The 21,591-nt window shown below is 39.0% G+C and overlaps 2 protein-coding genes across 2 annotated transcripts; one reads left to right on the plus strand and one right to left on the minus strand.

Annotated features, from left to right (window-relative positions):
* Positions 1 to 8: 8 nt before the first annotated feature.
* LOC145493154 (angiotensin-converting enzyme-like) lies at positions 9 to 4,737 on the minus strand. Its single transcript, XM_081472554.1, has 5 exons — positions 3,545 to 4,737; positions 3,121 to 3,344; positions 2,347 to 2,590; positions 1,177 to 1,299; positions 9 to 1,083 (listed from the first exon to the last, which is right to left on the minus strand). Exons 1-5 carry the CDS (start codon positions 4,618 to 4,620, stop codon positions 534 to 536), a joined length of 2,217 nt encoding a protein of 738 aa, XP_081328680.1. The 5' UTR covers positions 4,621 to 4,737; the 3' UTR covers positions 9 to 533.
* A 3,286-nt stretch (positions 4,738 to 8,023) lies between these two features.
* On the plus strand, positions 8,024 to 21,538 carry LOC145492861 (thymidylate kinase-like). The gene is made up of 5 exons (XM_081472236.1): positions 8,024 to 8,468; positions 9,848 to 9,956; positions 14,661 to 14,748; positions 16,080 to 16,268; positions 19,850 to 21,538. The coding sequence occupies exons 1-5, from the start codon at positions 8,321 to 8,323 to the stop codon at positions 19,967 to 19,969; spliced, it is 654 nt and encodes a 217-aa protein (XP_081328362.1). The 5' UTR covers positions 8,024 to 8,320; the 3' UTR covers positions 19,970 to 21,538.
* Positions 21,539 to 21,591: the final 53 nt, after the last annotated feature.

Consider the following 21,591-nt stretch of genomic DNA (forward strand, 5'->3'; position numbering starts at 1 on the left):
AGTACAGTTTGTTAACAGTTTAAATTCCTAGAGCTATGGAACGGTGCTTAGTTCAGTTAGCAAAAGATTAGCCTGTTCCAGGCTCCCGCTTGTTGGGGTCGAGCGGAAAAATAGAGGGCGAGCGAGAGAAAAAACGAGGGGGACTTATTAGGCGAGGAAGAGAAGCCGTTCTTCGCCTCAGTCCTTCCTCGTTTTTTCCCTCGCTCGCCCTCTCTTTGTCGCTCCTCCCCAACTATCGAGAGCCTGAAACAAGCTAGCAAAAGATCGAAAAGAGGGATAATTCAATTAGGTGGTGTAACGCGATAAAATACGGACTGTTCTGCAGACCGCTTTTAACTCTAACCTTGGATCTTCGGATTAATTATATTCTACTTGAGTCGCGGTCAATTGCAAGCATGCAGGATATCATATCCTGCGACTTAGCCGCGAGTCAAGAACGTGCAAACCTCCTTGTTCCCTAATACCCTTCGTGGAGTTAACGCAACGATTGTCTTGAAATTTAATCATGCGAATGCCATAAAAAGATTTAGAGTTTAACCTAGAACCAACTGATCTTTGATTTTATTGGGAACGAACATCGGTTTTGTTCCCAAGATGGCGGACTTGGGGTCGAGGAGCGAATTGCTCCTGCCTTTGCCTGAATTTTCCTCGGACGTTTTTAAGGCAGGCCCCAGGGCCGCCAGGGCAGCCTTTAAATCCGGTTTACCCAAATTAATAGCATCGTCGTTCTTCTTAACATCCGGGAAGGTAACATCAGCCGTTCCGTTCTTGTCACTAGATGTTGAATTCTTTCCTTTTGAGGCTAATTGCATTTTATTAGAGGGCGTTTGAGTCTTTTCATTTGATAAACTTTGCGTTGAAGAGGGCAATGTTTTCCTCGCACCACTTACTACCGGACTTGTGGATAACACCTTTTTCCTTTTCCATCCTGTAGTGTATCCTTTTTTCGAGCGATATTTAGCAAGCCATTCTTGTAAGGGAGCAAAGTATTCCAATATGGCGCTGGCTGTCATCTCGCGCTCACCCGTCAAATGGTAAAGGGTCTGGGGCCAAGGCCGGCTTCGACCAGCCGCGAGCATTTCTCTTATTAAATAAAGATAACAAGGAAGGTCAGATTTGATTTAAGAAAACAAATTTGTTTATCACTGCAACAAATCAGCTTGAGGAGGCTCGTACCTGAATTTTTGGCCGGCTTCTTTTGACTTGTAAATAGAACATTCATGAAGCTTTCCTTGGTGCTTGGAAATTGCACAAAGTGAGCGATGAAACTGGAACTGGAGAATGAGTGAAACGAAATAGCTGCAAACGAAAAGAAATAGCAGAGAAGTTAGCATTGTACAAGGCGCTTGTATGTAGGGCAGCCTTTTCCGCGCTGCAGGCCCGCCCTGCATTGTAAGCGTACACCTACGCACGCATAGGTCCGCAATATGTATTGACAGCCCAGTGGCGCTTTGCTGTGCAACGATAATTCCGATTTGAATTTCTGAAATTTCAAGAGGCGAATTGAAGCAGCAGTGGCCAATCTCGGGAGGTATACTCCAATTTTCGGAAACTACTTACCGGGAATTTCCGTTCCATTTCATTTTCCTACCAGAATTTCGGAAATTGTTGGTTAAATAGTTCCCATTTCGGAAATTCTACCATTTTCCGGAAACCTCCCTAAAAAATTCCCGTTCCGTTTGCTCCCGTTTCAAAAGTCCTGGAATTTTTGGTTGATTAGAAAGCACCCCAATAGTTTCCAGGTTTTTTTCGTCCTGTTAACGCGCGACTCTGCGTTTTCACAATTAGCCTCTTCAAAGCATTCAGCTAGTTGGAGAGCGGCGTGAAAAACGGTGCCTTCCCGCACCGCCCTTCGTCCCTATTTATTCGCTTCTCCAATTTTTGTACCGCGACCAATCTAACAGAAGGCCTGGAAGAGGCTGTGTCACAGTAAGGCCACTCATACCCAGCACTTTGTTTGCGATTTCTTTTAAGCTTGCAACAACAAAAAGCTGTGAAGGAGCTGGACTGCTGTCATTAATTGCAGTTGAAGAGTTTAACATGCCACCTCTCTTTGTTTTCAGGAATGGCGGAAGATAGATTACAATGGCCAGTTCCTTCTATGAGACGAGCCCACAGGGAATCATGGTAGTTGTATTCATCATCTTGGACTGGATATTTGTCTTCATGAATACAAATAACATGTCTCCCCGCAGCCGCCTCTCGTAGAGAAAATTGCCCATTAGTTTCGATAGGTCTTCTTTCTTCTATAATAGGCTCTATTCCGTGGTTGCTATGGAAATAGGAAACATGTTATTTGAAACAAAATTAATTGAAAATAAAAAAACCCGTCAGTCATAACATTACCCGATGTAAGGATAATTGGATCCCACGTGAAACTTCGCCCCAGGATCAAAGTCCTTCTCCGTCCGAGGGATTGGTGCTGACACACCTTGATAGTGCATGCGCAGTCGCCACCATTCTGAGTTATAATTTGAAGGTGTGATCCTTCCAGAGAACACCTTCCATCTCCACTGATCAACAAGTAACGTCCAAGGCAGAGGTGCAACGCGACGTAAAGCTTGCATCATTAAGTAGTTAATGTCCGCCTCTGCAGTGTGGAAAAAAAACTTCTTAATGTAGGTCCGCATTGCGTAGTCATGAAGAAAATAAAAGGGAGAAGTGAGCCTTAGTTACAATTATTTTTTCCTAAAGACATGGTTTTCTTGGTAAGAGTTCTCCTTATTCTTGTGTGTTAAGCAAAAGTGGGTTGGTTTGGTCGAGGGGTGATGAGACGAATAGATGAAAGAGAGACTGTTCTCTCTTGAATCAGAGCATCTTCAGTCGCTAGAAAAGCCTCGAGTTGCCAGCCGTCTAATCGTTAACCACATGGTCGATAGAAACCGAGAGTGAAAAGTCTGAACAGTTTTACTATACCCCAGTAGTTTGTCTATGAAATAGAGGACATTAATCAACTATAATAAAAGTACTTTAACGACAAAATGTTTTTTTTTACTTCTTATAAATTAATTAACGCACAATAATTGATCGCTTTCTTTCCATCGATAGACGACACCCGTGTAGCCAATCAATCGCTTTTTAGTTTTTACGATTCTTCGAACTGCTTAGAGAATTACTTACCAGTATCGTTTCCGACAGTGTACAATAGCCCTACTGATTTCAAGTGCTTCGGGTTCTCCACAGAGAGTGCAATAGTGTCCCCTATAGCCTCGTGAAAGCCCGGATTGGCGCCACTTCTGTATGCATAAGGGAGGTCCTTGTATGCAAGATAGTACTCACAATGTCCCATCTCGTGGTGGATCGTAATCAAGTTCTCCTGGTTCACGCCAGTGCACATCTTTATCCTAAGCCAATAACACACCCGAATAGTGTTAACAGAGCATTTTGTCTATAGCTTTTCTTTATAGTCTGTGTGTGTCTGTCTATCTGTCTGAGTGTCTTTGTGTGTGTCACTTTGTGTTGGTTTTTGTCTTCCTATCTGCGCGCCTGTTCATATCAAGAAACGCATCCAATAATTATAGAGATTTCATTTTGATTTCCTTACCTTACGTCTCCCTTGCAAAAATCCCAGGCCGATGGATGACAAACCATTTTTCTGTCTTTTGGTTTTGTGATGACGGACTTATTCCAGAACATTTGGGGCATGGGATCGAGGCCAAGGGAGACAAAAAACGACTGCGCAAGCTTAAACATTTTCTTTGCGTTGTACTGCTGCTTTATCAAGTTTGGGGTGACGTCAAGAGATGGGACCTTGGGAAAAGGCTTCACGATATCATAGATTGAACTCCAATCCTGGGCCCACATGTTTCCCAAAAGATGGGCCTGAATGGTTCCATTTGAGGGAACTTGAGGGTACTTCTCGTGTAATTTGTACCTCACATAAGCATGAAGTTCTTGATACAGCAGTCTCAGATCATTCCATAACTTCTTGATCGCCGATTGGAAGTCATTTCCCATTTCATATTCGCTGCGTTGAAAATTCCCATAGTCACCCCATGCGTGGTCACGCGCTCCAGAGTTAAGAAGACCCACAAGTCTTTCGTACAGCGTTCTCATGGGAGGACCCACAGTGTCTCTCCAACTTTTCCAGCCCCATAAAAGTTCATCATAATCGCGCGACTTTGCCATCAACTCGTTGAGGTCTGGGTCGAGTTCCATACAGCGAGTTTCGTTAGTGTAGTTATTTTTCTTACAAAGTTTCCCGGTACTATAAATGTTGGTCATATTTGAAATAAGATCATCTATTAATTTCATGTCCCTTTGAGATTTAGGAAGGACATTTCGGCGAATTATCCTTATTTGCCTCGCCATGTCGTTTGAGAGATCGACATCGTTTATAAGGGAGGCGTTTTTGCTGGCCTTCATACTAAACGCTTTCGCGAATGTGGAGTTTACAACAGAAAATTCCCTGTTGCACTCGGTTAGGTCCGTCTCGTATCTCCAGGCGGCTTGACTCTCGCCTGAGTAGATTTGTGTTGCTTGAACTTCATAATTTTTCAGGAAATCCAGCGCTAGGGCCGTGTAGTTCTTGAGCCTTGTTGTAACATTTTGCTGGCTGGTAGAGCAGCAGGTGCGGCTCCACAGGAGAAAAATTAGCGAATTAAAAATCCATAAAATCATCGTCGTTGTTCCCTAAGCGGCATAAACAAACCATATTTCCTTTCAAAAGGAAGGAACATTTCCTTGGATATGAATGTGTAAGACCCTTTTGGCAAACCAAACAAAAATCAATTTCTTGCCGAGTCCAGAGCATATAGTGATATGATCTGGCGCTAGTGATAAATTATGAATCCATTTTTCAGGTGGACTTAAGCAAAGACAACAGGTAATTAACTTTTCGTGGTTCAGGTCTGTTGCTTAAGTAAATTATACTTGTCACAAACAAGCGGCCTCTTTTAGACGAGTGTGATTTAAGCGAATCGTGTAATTTTTGCCAGATAGCGGTGTAATTTGTCAAACAATCTAATGGAAACTGTAGGTATGGGAGGTGACAAGTACATTATATTTAATGAGCGCTTTATTTTTGATTGATATTGTTATTGCTTGGTGACAGAAAACAAATGATCATTTCAAGATAGTATTTTTGAAGTTATTCTTTGTCTCCGACCTAAGATATAAAATGGTGTTTTACTTATTATCAGCGTGGACTGATATGGTAAATGATCTTGATTTAAAAAAGTTAAAATGTCGAACCTTTTTCCGATTCATCTTCGTAGCTTCAGTTGTGCCAATCTGTTCTAACGACTTACTCTCGGAGCATTAACTCCTCTCCACTTTCCTCCACTTCTTGGTTAGGATACATGGCCGGCGAGGGACCGAACCAGTACGTAAAGACTGACATAGTCGAACGTCGAAGGCTTATCGACACCGTAGGAGGGCACTTAACTTAAGGGGCTCCCAGCCACATGAACACTGCAGATCTAACCTCCCATAAATGGTCAGTCACTAGACACCTATGCCGGAGGATCAGAATAAACAACTAAATTTTTCTTTTTCTTGCCCATATAGTCAACACAACTTGTTAATCTTCTGATCTCGCACTTTCCCCATTAAGACTAAGGAGGGGAGAATGGTGAATCCCTTAACTTGCCTCTTCCCAGTCCCCGCGCACACAGACTGTTTCCGGCATTACCTTGATTTCGATAGCACGAGAGAGCAGAACAACACTAAGCATCGACAATTGTAACTCAGAAATAGGAAATGGCGCTGGTTGGGTCATACTATTAGAAAGCCTTTTGCCAATATGACCAGGCTGGGGCACGCCCCTCTATGAAGATCTCGGGAAACTGGCTCAAAGCAACACGAAGACCGACTGAGGTTGAAGCACATCAAACTGGACTGAGCTGAAACCATCTGCAAAGAGCTGCCGAGGACAGGGGAAAGGGATCTCTGGCGAAGGACCTATGTTCCAATTGAAATTCACAACAGCTATGTTTGGAGAACACTAGAGAAACATCTGCGGAGAGATAGCTTTATCGATTAAATCAGTCAATAATAAAAGCGGCATGATTTTCATAAACTACCTAACTCCGTTGCAGGAAGATAAGCAAGATCATGAAATGACCATGAAGCTTTTAATAATTGTACAGTTGCAATTAGTTCCTTTGAACCTCAGCTGAGCTCTACTCCATGTGAAAGATGAAAAGTGTAATTACATGTAAAGAACTGAATTTTCCGAAAATTCCTTGTGACCTTTAATGAAATTAACTCTCTGATTGTTTGATTGAGAACTCCATCCAAAGCTGGTGTATATTTTGCCTTACTACCGCTGGTCCAAAACAACGATGTCTCAGAAAATTATATTGGCCGACATAAACTAATGACGTGTCGTCAGTATGAAACGATCGCGAGTCACTAAAGCGTGACACTCATAAATCAACTCTTGGCGAACGAAACTGCCGTAGAAACAAACCATTTATCGAAGTTCCTTTTTCAGCTAAACATGAGGCAGCTACCGGGAAAAGCGTCCAAAGAAACAAGACGAATGAAGAGAGAAAGAAAACAAGGAAACGCTGAAGGACATCAGAGGGTTTTAACCATCGCGTTGCCTGTTTTGGTTGGGTTGTTTGCATTGCTGGTCGTCTACGTTTACACCACAGCGGCCAAAAACTGATGAACGAAATTTCAGCCAAGACTTTGGCAGTAGGAGTGAAACATCGATACAACTGACAGATATTATAAGTTAAAAACATTGCCCCGATATCATCGACAAAAAAGCACTCTTACGATTCAGCTTAGAAAATGAACTGCTACCAAAACATTCAGTCTACGATCGAGTGGCTTACATCAGCTTATATTGAAAGGTGTTCGTCGTCAACCCAGTGTTCAAGAAAACATCATTATTCTGTCTTCTGCGGACACTAAATCTCTCTCTGTACAGTAAATGACATTGTTACATAACATTTCTCATAAAGATATTTAACCGAGCTAAGCTTCTTAAGCTCTTTTAATGGGAGTCATTTGAAGATGTAGTCGGTTAGTTCATTAATATTTCATAAGTTGTTTTGGTTCAACCTCTGGCTTTGTATACACAATGGAAACATCTGGAGCAAGTGCGATGCCCTTTCAATGCAAGCTTGTTAACATTACAGTTGTATCACGAAATATAACTACGGTATTATTTTTAAAACTGAGAAATATATATTTCTTTTAAAAAGTCCGTGGTGTGTAATTTACGTGTACATATTTGATCGATTTTTGTTTTGTTTTTTTTGGCGATATTGAAATCTCTTAATATTTCTACAACCGCAGATTGGTTCATTGTTTCTTTCTTATTTGTAATACGTTATAGGCGGGTCTGGCCAAAAATTTTCATCTTTCTGGAAATAAGTAAACTTAGAGAAAATGAAAGTTCTGTTTTTGATGTTCTATTTATGAAACTTTTTGAATTGACCTTTATTTTGAATTGCGTCACATCTTGATAACAATACTGTATCACCAAATGAACAAGTGTTTCCCTTTATACCTGAAACCCAATCTCAAAATATTGTAGTCTATCCGCGAATCTTTTCTTTTCTCACTAATGGTCGAGACAGCAGCAAAAATGTAGAAATTTTCAAAAATAATACGACTTTTTTAATTTTCACAAACATGTTTCGACGGTACATCCGTCATCGTCAGTGTGACGGTTATGAAAGTTTACAGTGATTTAAAACGTGCCTGTTACAAATCATACGTTACATTGCGTTGGAAAACAATACGCTAGATGAATTTCGAAGTTAACAGAATTAAAAGATGCGCGTGCGCGTGCAGCTATAGGGAAAGCGTCAAATTGATGTGTTTGACCTGTTGATTAAGGTCAGGCTTTTCCCACTTGATGTACATAGACTCCTTAAGCTTAACTTGGTACTTGGTAGGTGCAGAGTCTAAGATCTTGAAACAGTCTAAGTACTATTTTCTCATTAAGAAAAAAATACGCCGCTGCGGCCAGACTAAAAATATTGTTTTAATCTTGATTTGATAAATCCATATGAGCGTGTACTTACGACTAGGGAAACAACTCTTCTTGATTCAGAGGTATTTTATGACTTTTATGTTTGTTTACTCTGTCGAAAAGCTCGAGTCAAACTTTATAATTACTTACCACGCGCGTTGAGCCTTGCGTGACAACTCGATATCACGCATTTGCATTCAGCGGTAATAACCTCGTTTCCATGGTTTACCCTCAATAGCTGAGGAAAGACTGGAAACGGTCACAGTTCGGCGGCCATGATTGCGGCTTCCCCGCCAAAATTTAATCTCTTTCCACGCTCGCTCGAAACGTTCGACAATTTGATTTCTTCAGTTTTGTAGCTGTTAGTTCAATATCCATTTCCTGAAAATGACGATGAACTGCATAACTCGAAGAGGTCGTGGAATTTTGGTGGCGTTCGAAGGTTGTGATCGAAGCGGAAAGTCAACACAATGTAAAATGCTTGTGGAATATTTGAAATCGATTGGGCGAGACGTAGCTCATTTACGTTTCCCAGGTAACTCCTTTTTTTCACCATTTTCATGTTCTTCTAGATACTGTTGAAGGGTGAAGGTACAATGAAAATTTTTCACGCTGTGCTGTGCATGTCGGTATTCTCCTTTCCATCGATCATCACAATAATTTGGTTTGTGAATGGCGTGGGCAACTTTCTCTTTCTTTTCATGATCGTACTGCTCTGTTTTAGAGTGCTGTCCTTTGGACGATCCGGATCAGGGTCAATCATCCAAGATCATTCAGGTCATGGTGTATCTGAGAAACTGAGGAATCCACTCTAGAAAAGGATTCATCAGTTCCTTTGATGCACCAGCACCTTACATCATTGATCCTGATTCTAATCTTCTCGAAGGAGCACACCCTTAACTTGTATAGAGGTAGATCCACGGCCTGGGGTGGTTGGGGGGGGGGGGGGGGGGTTACTCCCATATATGAGCTATCTGGGTGTGTGCTGCTGTGAAGGGTATAGTTTTCAGGCAGTTTAGTCTGTTTAGTCAATAGAAATTGAAACTTGGAAGTGACTTTGTAAGATATTGGTTTAGTTAGTGTACATGTATGTTGGACTATTATAGTGATAAAATTTCTGCATGGAAAATAGCTATATTCCTGGGACAGCGTAGGAGTTTGTGGTGCTGATCATGGTCTAGTACATGGTAAGGGTTTCAGTGCCCCAGCAGCACATCCCACCCAAAGATTAACAGAGTACTGATCACCAGGATCCATGGAGGGTGATGGGGGCTTGTATAGTTGAAGCCCTGGCCCCCAATGAGACATGGTTTGCAACTTTCTTGCTTAGAAGGAGCATACTCCCAGAGCTGCAAAAGAGCGCCTTTGTTGTTCATGCTAACAACTACACTCCCACTCCAAAAATCCTTCACCTGCTCCAAATGTTGTACATCTTTAAAACCAATATGTGGCTCGTAAGACTACAAACCCAATGTTTATGTAAGTTGATAAAATGTCAACAAAGAGAAACAAAGAACAAGCTTGAGAAGTGATATATCTTTATGGTTTTAGTTTAGTCATAAATTTCTACAAAAATCCAATAGCTTTCTTTATTTTTTTATATGTTGCAAACACAGCTATGTCCAATACTTTATTAAATTAATCATCACTTCAGAATAACAGAAGATTTTATTAATTAATCCACATCCTTACACAGTTATCATTCAGTCTGACATTTTTTGTAAATGATGCATTAACAAACTATTGACATGTTCCAGGGGCTAACTATTGCTTGAATGGAGGTGTAGTTAATAAGATTGCATGTTTATCTGCTGTCAGTCTTTTGTTAAAACCAATAGGAAAACACTTCCTGTTGGTACTTATTTGTTGATATACTTTACATTTCTTGTTAAGAATTCCTGTGTCTGTTTTCAGATAGAACAACAGCCATAGGACAGTCCATTAATTCGTATCTGCAAGGAAAAACGGAGTTAGAAGATCATGCTATTCATTTACTGTTCTCAGCAAACAGATGGGAAGTTGTGTAAGTCTTGATTATGGCAAGCCGTTTGTAGCAAAATTAAATCCTTGCAATATATGTTTAATCCTTTAAATAACAGTTTTATTTAAAGATAGAAAAAGGCATTCAATCCAATGTAAATAAAACTTTTGGTTCAATTCAATCTTTAAATTTTCACGATTCAATCCAATACCTAGAATATTGATTCAATCCAATACCTAAAATATTGATTCAATCCAATACCTAAAATATTGATTCAATCCAATACCTAAAATATTGATTCAATCCAATACCTAAAATATTGATTCAATCCAATACCTAAAATATTGATTCAATCCAATACCTAAAATATTGATTCAATCCAATACCTAAAATATTGATTCAATCCAATACCTGGAATATTGATTCAATCCAATACCTCGAATATTGATGCAATCCAATACCTGAAATATTGATTCAATCCAATACCTCAAATATTGATTCAATCCAATGCCTCAAATATTGATGCAATCTTCCTGGGCCGAGCGCGGCCAACAGGAACGAGAGTAACTGAGCACTAGAGAGCACTGAAAACATGGCGGGCGTTTAGAAGTTGAGTTTCCTAAGTTTCTTGCAGACATCTTGGATAAAACGGAAATAATTTTTGAGAATTTTGACTCAGAAGTTGGAATCATGGAAGACCATTTCTTAAAATTCCTGTTGAGGTGTTCGAGGAACTTTGAGGACTAGGATTCATCTGGACAACGATAACAAAGATGATTGGAGTTTGGAGATGGACAATTCACAGAAGATTGACAGTGTATGGCTGAGAAGATATGAGGGGTTTCAACAGCTTACCTGATAAGGAACCGAAATCATTCAAGAGTATGGATATAATTTCATTGCAGGTTTCTTTAAGTCCATTGGGTTACGGGTTCAACGGAGAAGAATAAGAGAAAGGTTAGCAAAATTAGATCCCCAAAATACTGTCTTGAGATGGGGTGCGTAAATTCGCTTTGGCATCTGGATGGACATCACTCTCTGATCCGATGGAAAATACTAATTCGGCTGTATAGACGGATTTTCTCGGAGAATAATGTTTTGAAATGTAGTGCCAACAATAAAGCAGAAACAGTTCTTGAATTGTTTCTGGATGCCGTTAAGAGAGACGGAGAATTTTGGCCTTCGAGAGTACGAGTAGATCATAGTGTTGAAAACGTTGGTGTGTGCGATACAATGGAGCAGGTTAGAAGAGAGGAGAGGGGCAGCTTCACTGCAGGGCCATCAACACAACCAACGAATTGAAAGATTGTGGGGGGATGTTTCCGTTGTGCTTCCCACTTGTACTTTTACACTTTTTGTAGTATGGAATTGTCAGGCATCCTGGACACTGATAATTCAGTGCATCTTTCCACCTTACACTTAGTTTTTCAACCAAGGATAAACCTTGCTTTTTGCCATCTCACTGAAGCTTTTAACCACCAAAATGTAAGAACAGAAAAAAAACTGGTTGCCATACCAAATGTGGCTTAATCATATGATGCAGCCTGAAAACCCCCTTTCAAATGGAAAGTCATATGATTTTGAATACTATGGTGATGATCCTGATGGTCCAACTCCATTGGACAGTGATAACAATGTTCTAGTTGAAGAAATTGACCTGGGACAACATGATTCAGTGCAGTCATTTGTATTGGAAAGGCTAGATCCCTTAAGATAATCAAGTCAAATGGGAGTAGACATCTTCCAAGAGGCTCTAGAACTAGTGACAGTTAAACTTGGGCAACTGACAATTGCATAATACTACATGTGTGTGGGCTGGGTAAAGGAGATTATGGCCCTTAAAGTATTTTTGCAACTCAATTTACAACAGAAAATCTCACCCTGTATCAAGTAAATTATTTTCTCATCTTCCTTTTCATTGATATACAAAACTCAGAAACTGCTTGAATTACAGAATGTCTAACTGTTCTAGCAACACAACTAAACTGAAGAGAAATCAGGGCATTTGATAACTGCCATGTGCACTACTCTGCCTTGTAGATTTTTCAGGTGCTTATCAAAACAGATGTTAAAATGATAAGTTAATAATGATGGTGAATTTTAAGCTCGGTAATGAAATGTGAACGTGAATTAATCAACATGACACGAGCGTGGGACAAAGAAAAATTCTGAGTCCCCGACAGGAATCGAACCCATGACCTCCCAAACACCGGGCGGGCGCTCTATCCACTGAGCTACGAGAACTCATGGAGAGCGAGGTCATTTAACTGAGTTAAAATGTTGCAAGGTTAATTTGTTATCTTATTTTCAAAAGTACCCAGGACACAAGACTAACCTCTTGGTGCACTGGCGTAATGGCTACTAACAGGACTCATGTCACTAGCCAAAACTAACTTTGCACCAGCCAGCCTTTTTCATACACAGCTTCACTGACTTTTTTATAAGAGTGGTCAATCTTGGACATTTCTTGTTGCATCTAAAATGTTAATAATAATCACTAAGAAAATTTCACTCCCACAAACACGAATCCTGCTTTTCTTGAATATGCTTATGTTCAATCTCTGATGTACTTTTATCAGTGTTACCACTTTCTTTTATCTCCCTTTAATAGTTAAATATTTATCATATGCTTATTAAGGCAATTATTTCCATGAAATCCACTCATAGTTTCCCTGTTTTCATTAGTTTCTATTCTCTTCAGTTTTACTTTGTCAGGATAATTCTCAATTTTGTTTTCATCCAGTAGACCAATACTCCATTCCATCATGATTGTCACAATGGCTAGTGAAAGTGCAAAATCTACTATTCAAAACTGAAATGTTTGGCTAGTTGGCAGTAGTGTTAGCCTTGAGCCCTGGGTACCCGATAATATTCACAACAAATTGGTGCCATGTTTGTCATAGAATATCAAGAAAAACATCGTTTTTAGGAAAGAAGTACCACATGTGGGTTAAATAATGCAAAACATGAGACAACAACATTGAAAAACTTAAAACACATTCCAATGTTCAATGATTGCTGTCTTGTGAAATGTAAAGGTTCTTATTTCAAAAATAACTTAAAGCCAGGTTTACACAAGCAGTTTTTGTGAGAAACATGTTTGACTGTGCACATGGCACAGCAAAAATTTTGTTTACATTTCAAAGTTTGGTGTGCCAGTAATGATTGGACAGCAGAAATATGCACAATACCAAAGACCAATGTGGTAGCAAAATTTGCCACAGTTTATGTTATTTGCCACAAAAAGCTAGCACACACAGTTTTTAATAAACAAATATGTTTGTCACATAAAAAGTGGTTAACTTACATCTACAAAAGCGGCAGTAATGGAATCTAAATTTTCCGTGTCCCTTGTGTCTCGGTTGTAGCAATGTCTCATTTACCTAAGCAGACTAATGGTTTGATCAAGAACTTCGGCGTGCACTTCTGCAACTTCTGAGTCAAAATTCTCAAAAATTATTTCCGTTTTATCCAAGATATCTGCAAGAAACTTAGGAAACTCAACTTCTAAATCTAGTTCTCCTTCGCCCGCCATGTTTTCAGTGCTCTCTAGTGCTCAGTTACTCTCGTTCCTGTTGGCCGCGCTCGGCCCAGGAAGATTGCATCAATATTTGAGGCATTGGATTGAATCAATATTTCAGGTATTGGATTGCATCAATATTCGAGGTATTGGATTGAATCAATATTCCAGGTATTGGATTGAATCAATATTTTAGGTATTGGATTGAATCAATATTTTAGGTATTGGATTGAATCAATATTTTAGGTATTGGATTGAATCAATATTTTAGGTATTGGATTGAATCAATATTTTAGGTATTGGATTGAATCAATATTTTAGGTATTGGATTGAATCAATATTTTAGGTATTGGATTGAATCAATATTTTAGGTATTGGATTGAATCAATATTTTAGGTATTGGATTGAATCGTGAAAATTAAAAGATTGAATTGAACCAAAATTTTTATTTACCATTGGATTGAATGCCTTTTTCTATCTTTAAATAAAACCGTTATTTAAAGGATTAAACATATGTTGCAAGGATTAAATTTTGCTACAAACGGCTTGCCATACTTGATTCTCTCTACTTATTGCCAGTATGTACATTAAAGGATATTAAACCATGACTAATTTGGAAAGGCCACGGCTATTCTGACTTGACTGTGAATTTTGCAGTAAGGAGGCTTATAGCTGACCAGGAATTGAAAAGTGGACATCCAAGATTTGCTGTAATTGTACCAGCTCAGCCAGCAGTTTATAAAGCAAGCAATGTGAAAAAAAAAAACCAAAATAAAAATTGGGCGTCCACAGGATTTCTGGAGACCCCGCTGGCTAAAAAATCACACAAAAATTTGTAAAGAAACAGATCTTCCAATGTCACGGAAGTTGAAGAGAGAGCTGCTTCCAGCTGCCTACTCCCACACAACCATGGCATAAAGAACATCATCTTTTACCCGATGCCACTCCAAAATGACCTGAAAACAGACAGTTTCCTTCAATCTCATACCCAAAAGTTGCATTCCCCTAGACCAGTGGTTGGGAAAGTCTCATGTTTCCCCACTGTTGGTCAAGGGGATGCAGACCCTGGATACAAGATTTAGTTTGCTTACAACCTCTATGTGTCATATTTAAATGCAAGAAGAATATCACCTTTTCTGGTCAGTTACTTAATAAGTACTTAGTGTGGAGGTTTTTTCCAGTGGCGATGTAATTTAACAGCACATTTTTCTTCTCCTGTTTTTCAGACCAAAAATTAAGCAGCTTTTAGAAAATGGGACCCTTGTGATAGTGGATCGATATGCTTTTTCTGGAGTAGCTTTTACTGCAGCTAAGGTGGGTTTGTACTTGTTAAAAATTTGCCACTGTTAAGTGATCAATGTGCTGTTGAGACTGATTTTAGTTAGTTTAGTTTTTACCATCTAAAACGCATTGATAATTCTTCAAGTTTAAACAAAGGAAATCATGACCGTGACGGTGTCTGGATATCTGAGCTTAATTAGCATAGATTTTTATGAGTTTATTTCTATGTTTTCTCTTCCGTTTTAGTTACAATTGAGAGGATATATCAAACACTCAAGGCAGTGTTTGACCACATTTCCAAACACCTTGAAGTTTGTCAAGAATACTCTGCTGCGCATAGTATTTTCAACTCTCATTTTGGTGTTTGGAAATGTGGTCAAACACGGTCTTTCGTGTTTGATATATTACTTTAGACGCATATTTGAGACTAATATGTAAATAATTTGTAGTTGAAATGAATTCAAGATTAGATTTGCAAATTATGCTATTTCACTGTATGAATTTTGGTTTTGGTGGCTAATTAGCTGCCTGCTTAGACTGTTTTCCTTCCCTTGGTTGTCCATTTCATAAAGCTACCAGGAGTTTTGTGATTCCCTGCAGTTAGCATGTTAGTCCAGTTTCACCTGAATAGTCTGTTTGACTCAATAACTTGATGGTAACCATGTCACCTGGGTGGAGAGAGACACTACAATAGTAAGAAGGTATCTTGACCATTGAAGAGCAAATAGCACAGCTTTTCTTTGGGATATCAACATCAGGATCAATGATCTAAGATCACTCCAATCAAGGGCATCAAAGAAGGCTGCATGATCAGAGTGGAATCATTGGTTCCTTTGATGCACCATGATCTGAGTGATCTTGCAAAATTGATCCTGATCCAGCTTGTCCCAAAGAAATGCACCTTGAGACTCTTATGCCTGATGAGGATAAAAACTTTGGTGGCTCTTTAGTTTTGGATTTTAGAAAGTGATGACATCATATGAAAACAACCTATTTTTATTCAGATATTGGCTCCATTTATGCAAAGTGTGAATTGGTTTAGACAAAAAAATTGTGAAGGTGAATTAATCAACATGACACGAGCGTGGGACAAAGAAAAATTCTGAGTCCCCGACAGGAATCGAACCCATGACCTCCTGAACACCGGGCGGGCGCTCTATCCACTGAGCTACGAGGACTCATGGAGAGCAAGGTCATTTAACTGAGTTCATATATGATAGGTGTCCTGCATACTGCTAGGACAAAAAAAAACATAACAAAATGGGCTTGGTTATGCACAAAATAATGGAGAGGATTTTAGTGTTCACTGTTGGTTAGTTTTTCTTCCTTTAGATGCTAAATAAATCTCTTTCTACCTCTGTTAGGGTTTTGATGTGACATGGTGTAAGAATCCTGATCGGGGTCTGCCAAATCCAGATGTGGTTTTCTATTTAGACATTTCAATAAAAGATGCACAGACAAGGGGCTCCTTTGGTGATGAAAGGTACGAGAAGGTTGAAATCCAAGAACGAGTTGCAGATATCTATAAACAACTCAGAAGTGATGACTGGAAGGTAAATACTGTGTTTTCTGGTAATGATAATTCTAGAAAGGCTAAAATGTTTCTGCTGGCCTTGTGTTATATATAGCCTGTCTTATTATATAGCCACTCTCTCTGAAAGATTTTTCCTTTTGAGGAGGGCTGCCGTGGCACAGGCTACAATAGATAAAGACGTGATGGTGTAAAAAATATTGATCAGTAACTTATTATATTGATTAACACTGTATTCCTTCTGCTAAATTTTGTCACTTTGGGGCACCTACTCAATTAGTTCCATAGACTATTTAGTTGTCCCAAACTCCACATGATCAACCTTGTATTAAAACTAATTGTCTTCCTTTATCTCCTTTTCTTTCTCTCTTTAACACTTTATTTTTTAATTGCAATTGTAAATTATTTCATTAATGCTATTTATCATCTTCTATGTGTATTTTGTATATATTGATATGTATTCTATTTTTCTCTGACGCCACTGTAAAATTAATGTTTGTGAGAGTTTAAATTAAAATTGAATTGAATGGAACTGAATTTTTACACAAACTACTCAGAAAAAGTTATTTGAACAGCTGCAGTAAAACTTGGATTCTCCACTGGTCATGACTGGTTAAATTAGTACTTAACAATACAGTGACCCTCATGTGGTGTAAAAATATGAACAGTTCTTTCACTGTGGACATTATCTCCTTTGGGAAGTACGCAATTTCAAATAGTGGAGCTTCGGGTAAAATAGGAGCTTTGAGTAACAAAGTTTTCAAGGACTAATAAAATGCGTATGTTTGAAGCCAAACGGAAGATATGTAAACCTTAACCTCCATTTGGTGGGAAAATATGCTTAAATACTTTTCATTGGACAATATCTGTTCTGAGAGGGAAACATTTTTCCAAGAGCAAAGATCAAGAAACACTGAGCTGAGAGGATTAGATAATGTCTGCTGATAAATATGGATCATGCATTCCTGAAGCCAATAGAATTTATTGAGGGTTTTTTTTAATTAGTAATTTAACACATAGTCACTTTTGTTATTAACAGCACTCTATTTTCTGCGATTTGCTACCTTTTTTACAGTACTTTACTTGTAGAAACAATACTTATACTTACTCTACATACAGTATGACACAATACTTACTCTACTTACTATAAAATACAATATTTTACTCGACTTACAGTATGGTACAATATTTACTTTAGCTACAATAGGACACAATGCTCTCTACTTACAGTACGGTACAATATTTTCTCTATGTTAGATACGACACGATTCTTAGTCTACTTATACTAAGATACAAGGACATCTTTGAGTTTGCTATCCTTCTGTACAAGTCACTCTTTTTGGGAGACCTCCTTTTCAAGACGTGAAATGTGAAAATAATTATGTTGGCATTCAAGAATTGTACTAATCTGCTTACAATATATAAAAATGTTGGAAAATGAGGATTATATCTGGGGGAATATCATCGAATATTTCCTACCTGACATATATAGACCAGTCGCATGTGTGAAAAATATTTGATGGGTCATAAGTTGTGTTCATAATCCATGAAATACAAATGTATGTTCACACTTGGTCTCTCTATGGTCAAGCGGAATGCAATTTTGTCAACATTCAAAAATCATGCAAGTCTCTTAACATTCAGTTCTTCTCAGTAGGCAATTTATCGGAGAGAAATTGATTGCGTCAACGTAAAATGCAATTTTTGAAAACTGGGGGATATTGCTCATTATATAATAATTAAATGAATGCACGCGCTCTGATTGGTCAATCAGCTATGATTTATTGTGACAGGAAACTCATGGAAATTTCGTGTGTCTTCTGAATTATTATATAAAAGCAATAGACCACAAGTTTTTATGGTTTGGAGGCATGATAAACCACTTGGGATGTTGGAAGAACAGTCGAAGAATTCGTAAATCACTCGCCTCGTGTTGAAGGAATATAAATACGAATGCTTCTCGTTTGAATGAATATAAACACAATAGCCTCCATTTGGCGCCAAAATATGCTCGGATATTTGTCCTTGGACATTATCTGTTCCTCGAAGCTCACAGTTTTCCTCGAGCTACTCTCGCAAAACTGTTCGCTTCTCGGAACAGGTAATGTCAGCGGACAAATATCCTAGCATATTTTCGCGCCAAATGGAGTCTGTTGTTTATTTATTATGTCTCTCAGTCAGTACTCGCGCTGTGATTGGTCAGTTTAGCGGGCCGTATTCTCCTGTAGGGCTCGCTAAAATTTAAAGTTTTTTTTGTTGCCAAACTGGTCTGTGATTTATTGCCAAGTGTTCTTACCTTTTGTAGCAAGTTAAAGTTCAAAACTTTCTGTTACTCTAAATTGTGTATTAAAGCGTGCTACCTCTTAAAAACGATTTTAAATTGGCTCGTTTTGCTTTCGAGGTGCTTCAGAAATTTGAAGCCGTTCCGCGTGAATAGAAATCGTTCTCGAACCCGCCAGGCACACAGTAGAGATATAATAAATATCTTACAAATCTCGTCTTCTCGGTGCGTACTGTAAATTTCGGATCCTCGTTTTTTTATCCGTCGATTTATGGCCCGCTCGCTTCGCGCTTTCATGGGCCATAAATCGATGGGGAAAAAAGCTGGGTCCTCGAATTCCGTTAGCAAGAGGTATGAAATGCACTTTGCAGACTCAATCAGAAAAGAAAATTCTCCCCGTTCAATTGTCTTTCTTCAGAGTCTTATCTACTGACTGAAATACTTTTACCACAGAATGGTGGTACAAAAGATCTCTAATTCAAAAGCACCACAGAATAATATTTCACTAAAAAAGGAAAATGCCAAGACAGATTTAAGTTACAGTTACAGACTTCAGACTGTGGGAAAGAAAAAGCGTATTAGATAGGCGTGATAAAGAAAGGGAAAATACGGATATTTGGGCTCTTGTTGTTTGTTAAAGGGTTGTTAGGTTGAGTCCTGTATGACTTCTATACCGATACGAGTTCCTCCTGGTTCCCTCTTGTGGTTCTGCATTCGTTTACATGACACCAACACAAAATGTTGCGCCAGAACGAGTTATAACGTGGCTAGTTGAGTCCGGTCGCTGTTCCCTGGTCGAGATAATGTTCGTTTGTGTACGAAAACTGGCACTGGTCTCAAGTAAACGACGAACAACAGCTCGTTTCAGGAAGCTGTCTCGGTGGGCAGTATGAAAACGCCATGTTGGTGTACCTCCGTCGGCAGACTGAAACGGGTAACGCACACGTGTGCCAACTGGCTTCACGTGAGCCAAGTTGGACATGGGGTGAAGAAAAGGTGTCTTTTCATGTAAACGCGGTATAAAATTATATTGATATGAAACTCCCACGTACAAGTCAAGCTATCGCAGGTTAACACCCTCCCCTAACTCTTTTCTCACACAACCAAACATTTCTATTTGTGACCTGAGAAAAGGGAGTACTTGTTTGGACTAGCTTTCCGACCAAGGAAACTTGCCGTACCTCCCCTCGTAGTCTGCGTGACAGGTGTTCAAAGGCTTCTACATGTAGTTTCCCCCTATCCGTCCCCGCCTGCAACACAGGCTACTCCCCTCGTGATTTCTGGACGTTGTTCTTAAACTTGCTTTTCTTGTTTGTTGTCAGGTTGTTGATGCCATGAAAGATGTGAATGAAATTCACGCGGACATTAGAAACACTGTTTTGGAACTGGAAGGACAATTTGCAAAGACTCCACTGAAAGGACTTTGGACAAATGAAAATTGAAGTTAGTTATTGATAAACTGGGAGCAAAACGCGTTATTTTCAAGACTGCGAGCAATTTCTCGTGTTATTATGAATTGTCGCGGCAGAAGTAAAAACCAGAGGGGAAAATTGAACGAAGTGGAAAAAATGGACGTGGAATTCAGTATTTTGTGAAAAGAAATCTGCTTAATGCACCTGCACCAGCACCAGCACACCGTGACGGGGTGGGCAACGTTTGGCATGTAAAAAAATGTAAATGTAAACAGTCTGCGGTGAAAAAAATTGCCGCGCGCCAGCTTTTTCCCGCGCGTTTTTGCTTAGTAGGACTATTCGAATATCAGATGGGGCAAGAATACGTGGAAACAAATTGTATGTTGCTTGTCCTTTCTCCAAGCATTACACTGCTTAAGTACATTTACAGTTGGACCCCGCTATATTCGAACACGATTTTTTGGAAGTCCCTGTTATTTCGAACTTTTACAACCATTTCTCTTGGATTTGCCCTTTAATCATTTACAATCGGTTATTTCAAACTCCCGGAATTTCGAACTATTTTTCGTTTCCCCTGAGAGTTTGGAATAGCGTGGTTCAACTGTTTTTCATTAGGATCGCTGTTATAAATTCGACTTTTAAATTTAAGCAAATTCACTTTTCTAAAAACGATTTCCTGGCGAGTGCAAAGGACATCTCGCAGGAGGCTAATAACACGCTAGATTTTATCTATATGCGACCCATTTGCTGTGGGGTCTGTCCAAAGAATTACACGCACGTGGTTATACTCTAAAGGTCTAGGATATTGGGCATTAAAACACTTCAAAAACAGCAGATAATATCAAAGGTCATTGAACAATTTAATCCGCAATTATTGTGCTTTGTAGTGTATTTTGAGGAAAGTGAAAATTTCTTTATTCTCAGTCAGCAGTGGAACATTGTGCTTACATGTGAGATGAACAGAATTTCGCGGGATATCGCCGTATCCAAGTTAACTTAAAAGCTGAGAACATCGGATTAGTTTTAACACGACGAGTGAAATTTCCATTGCATAACATAGCTGTACAGTTGTAAAATCTCAGCTGTTGAACATCTCAGTACTATAGCTAACCTGCAAAGCAGCCTTCCTTTCTCTCTCGGTGCTCTCATTCCATTCTATTTTTCACTCGCGTTTCTTCGCTCGTTCTTAAAAGTAGAGCTAGTATGGCTTACATTGAATGCGGGCAACTGAAATTCGGTGAATCCCCAGGCTTGCTTTTTTTATGCATGCCTTTGCGTATTTTAAAATTTGAGAAGGTTGATGAGGCGAATGAGGTGAGAAGTAAATGAGATAAGCTTTCTCACATCTCTTTTCTTGTCGTGTCAGATTTTCGCTCAAAACACATGTTAGTCTTTCTTCACGTGCCCCGCAAGCCGGCTATTATTCAATGTCATATTAATTTCATTTATCTAATTGATTCTTCGTGGTTGATGGAGGTTTTTCTTTTTCATCCCAGTTTTTGCTTGCAAGGGCAAGATAATTGGAAAAAGATGTTTTCGGAAGAAGTGATGCAAAAGTTGTTTTGAAAAAACAAATGTAAAGCTAATTATATTTTCTTGTTTATCTTGTCCTCTTGTTATTTTCTTGTTTTTACTTGAAGCCGACTTTAGTA

The sequence above is a fragment of the Orbicella franksi genome, chromosome 7 (assembly GCF_964199315.1).
Source record: "Orbicella franksi chromosome 7, jaOrbFran1.1, whole genome shotgun sequence".
Taxonomy (NCBI): Eukaryota; Metazoa; Cnidaria; class Anthozoa; order Scleractinia; family Merulinidae; genus Orbicella; species Orbicella franksi.

Bases quoted from the DNA above. Each gene is read 5' to 3' on its own strand.
- LOC145493154 (XM_081472554.1), bottom strand. From the start codon at position 4,620: ATGATTTTATGGATTTTTAATTCGCTAATTTTTCTCCTGTGGAGCCGC. The intron at 2,591-3,120 runs GTAAGTAATTCT...TCCACACTGCAG, and splicing joins CACTGTCGGAAACGATACTG to AGGCGGACATTAACTACTTA. The intron at 1,300-2,346 runs GTAATGTTATGA...TTTCGTTTGCAG, and splicing joins TCCAATTATCCTTACATCGG to CTATTTCGTTTCACTCATTC.
- LOC145492861 (XM_081472236.1), top strand. From the start codon at position 8,321: ATGACGATGAACTGCATAACTCGAAGAGGTCGTGGAATTTTGGTGGCG. The intron at 9,957-14,660 runs GTAAGTCTTGAT...CCTGTTTTTCAG, and splicing joins GCAAACAGATGGGAAGTTGT to ACCAAAAATTAAGCAGCTTT. The intron at 16,269-19,849 runs GTAAATACTGTG...GTTTGTTGTCAG, and splicing joins TCAGAAGTGATGACTGGAAG to GTTGTTGATGCCATGAAAGA.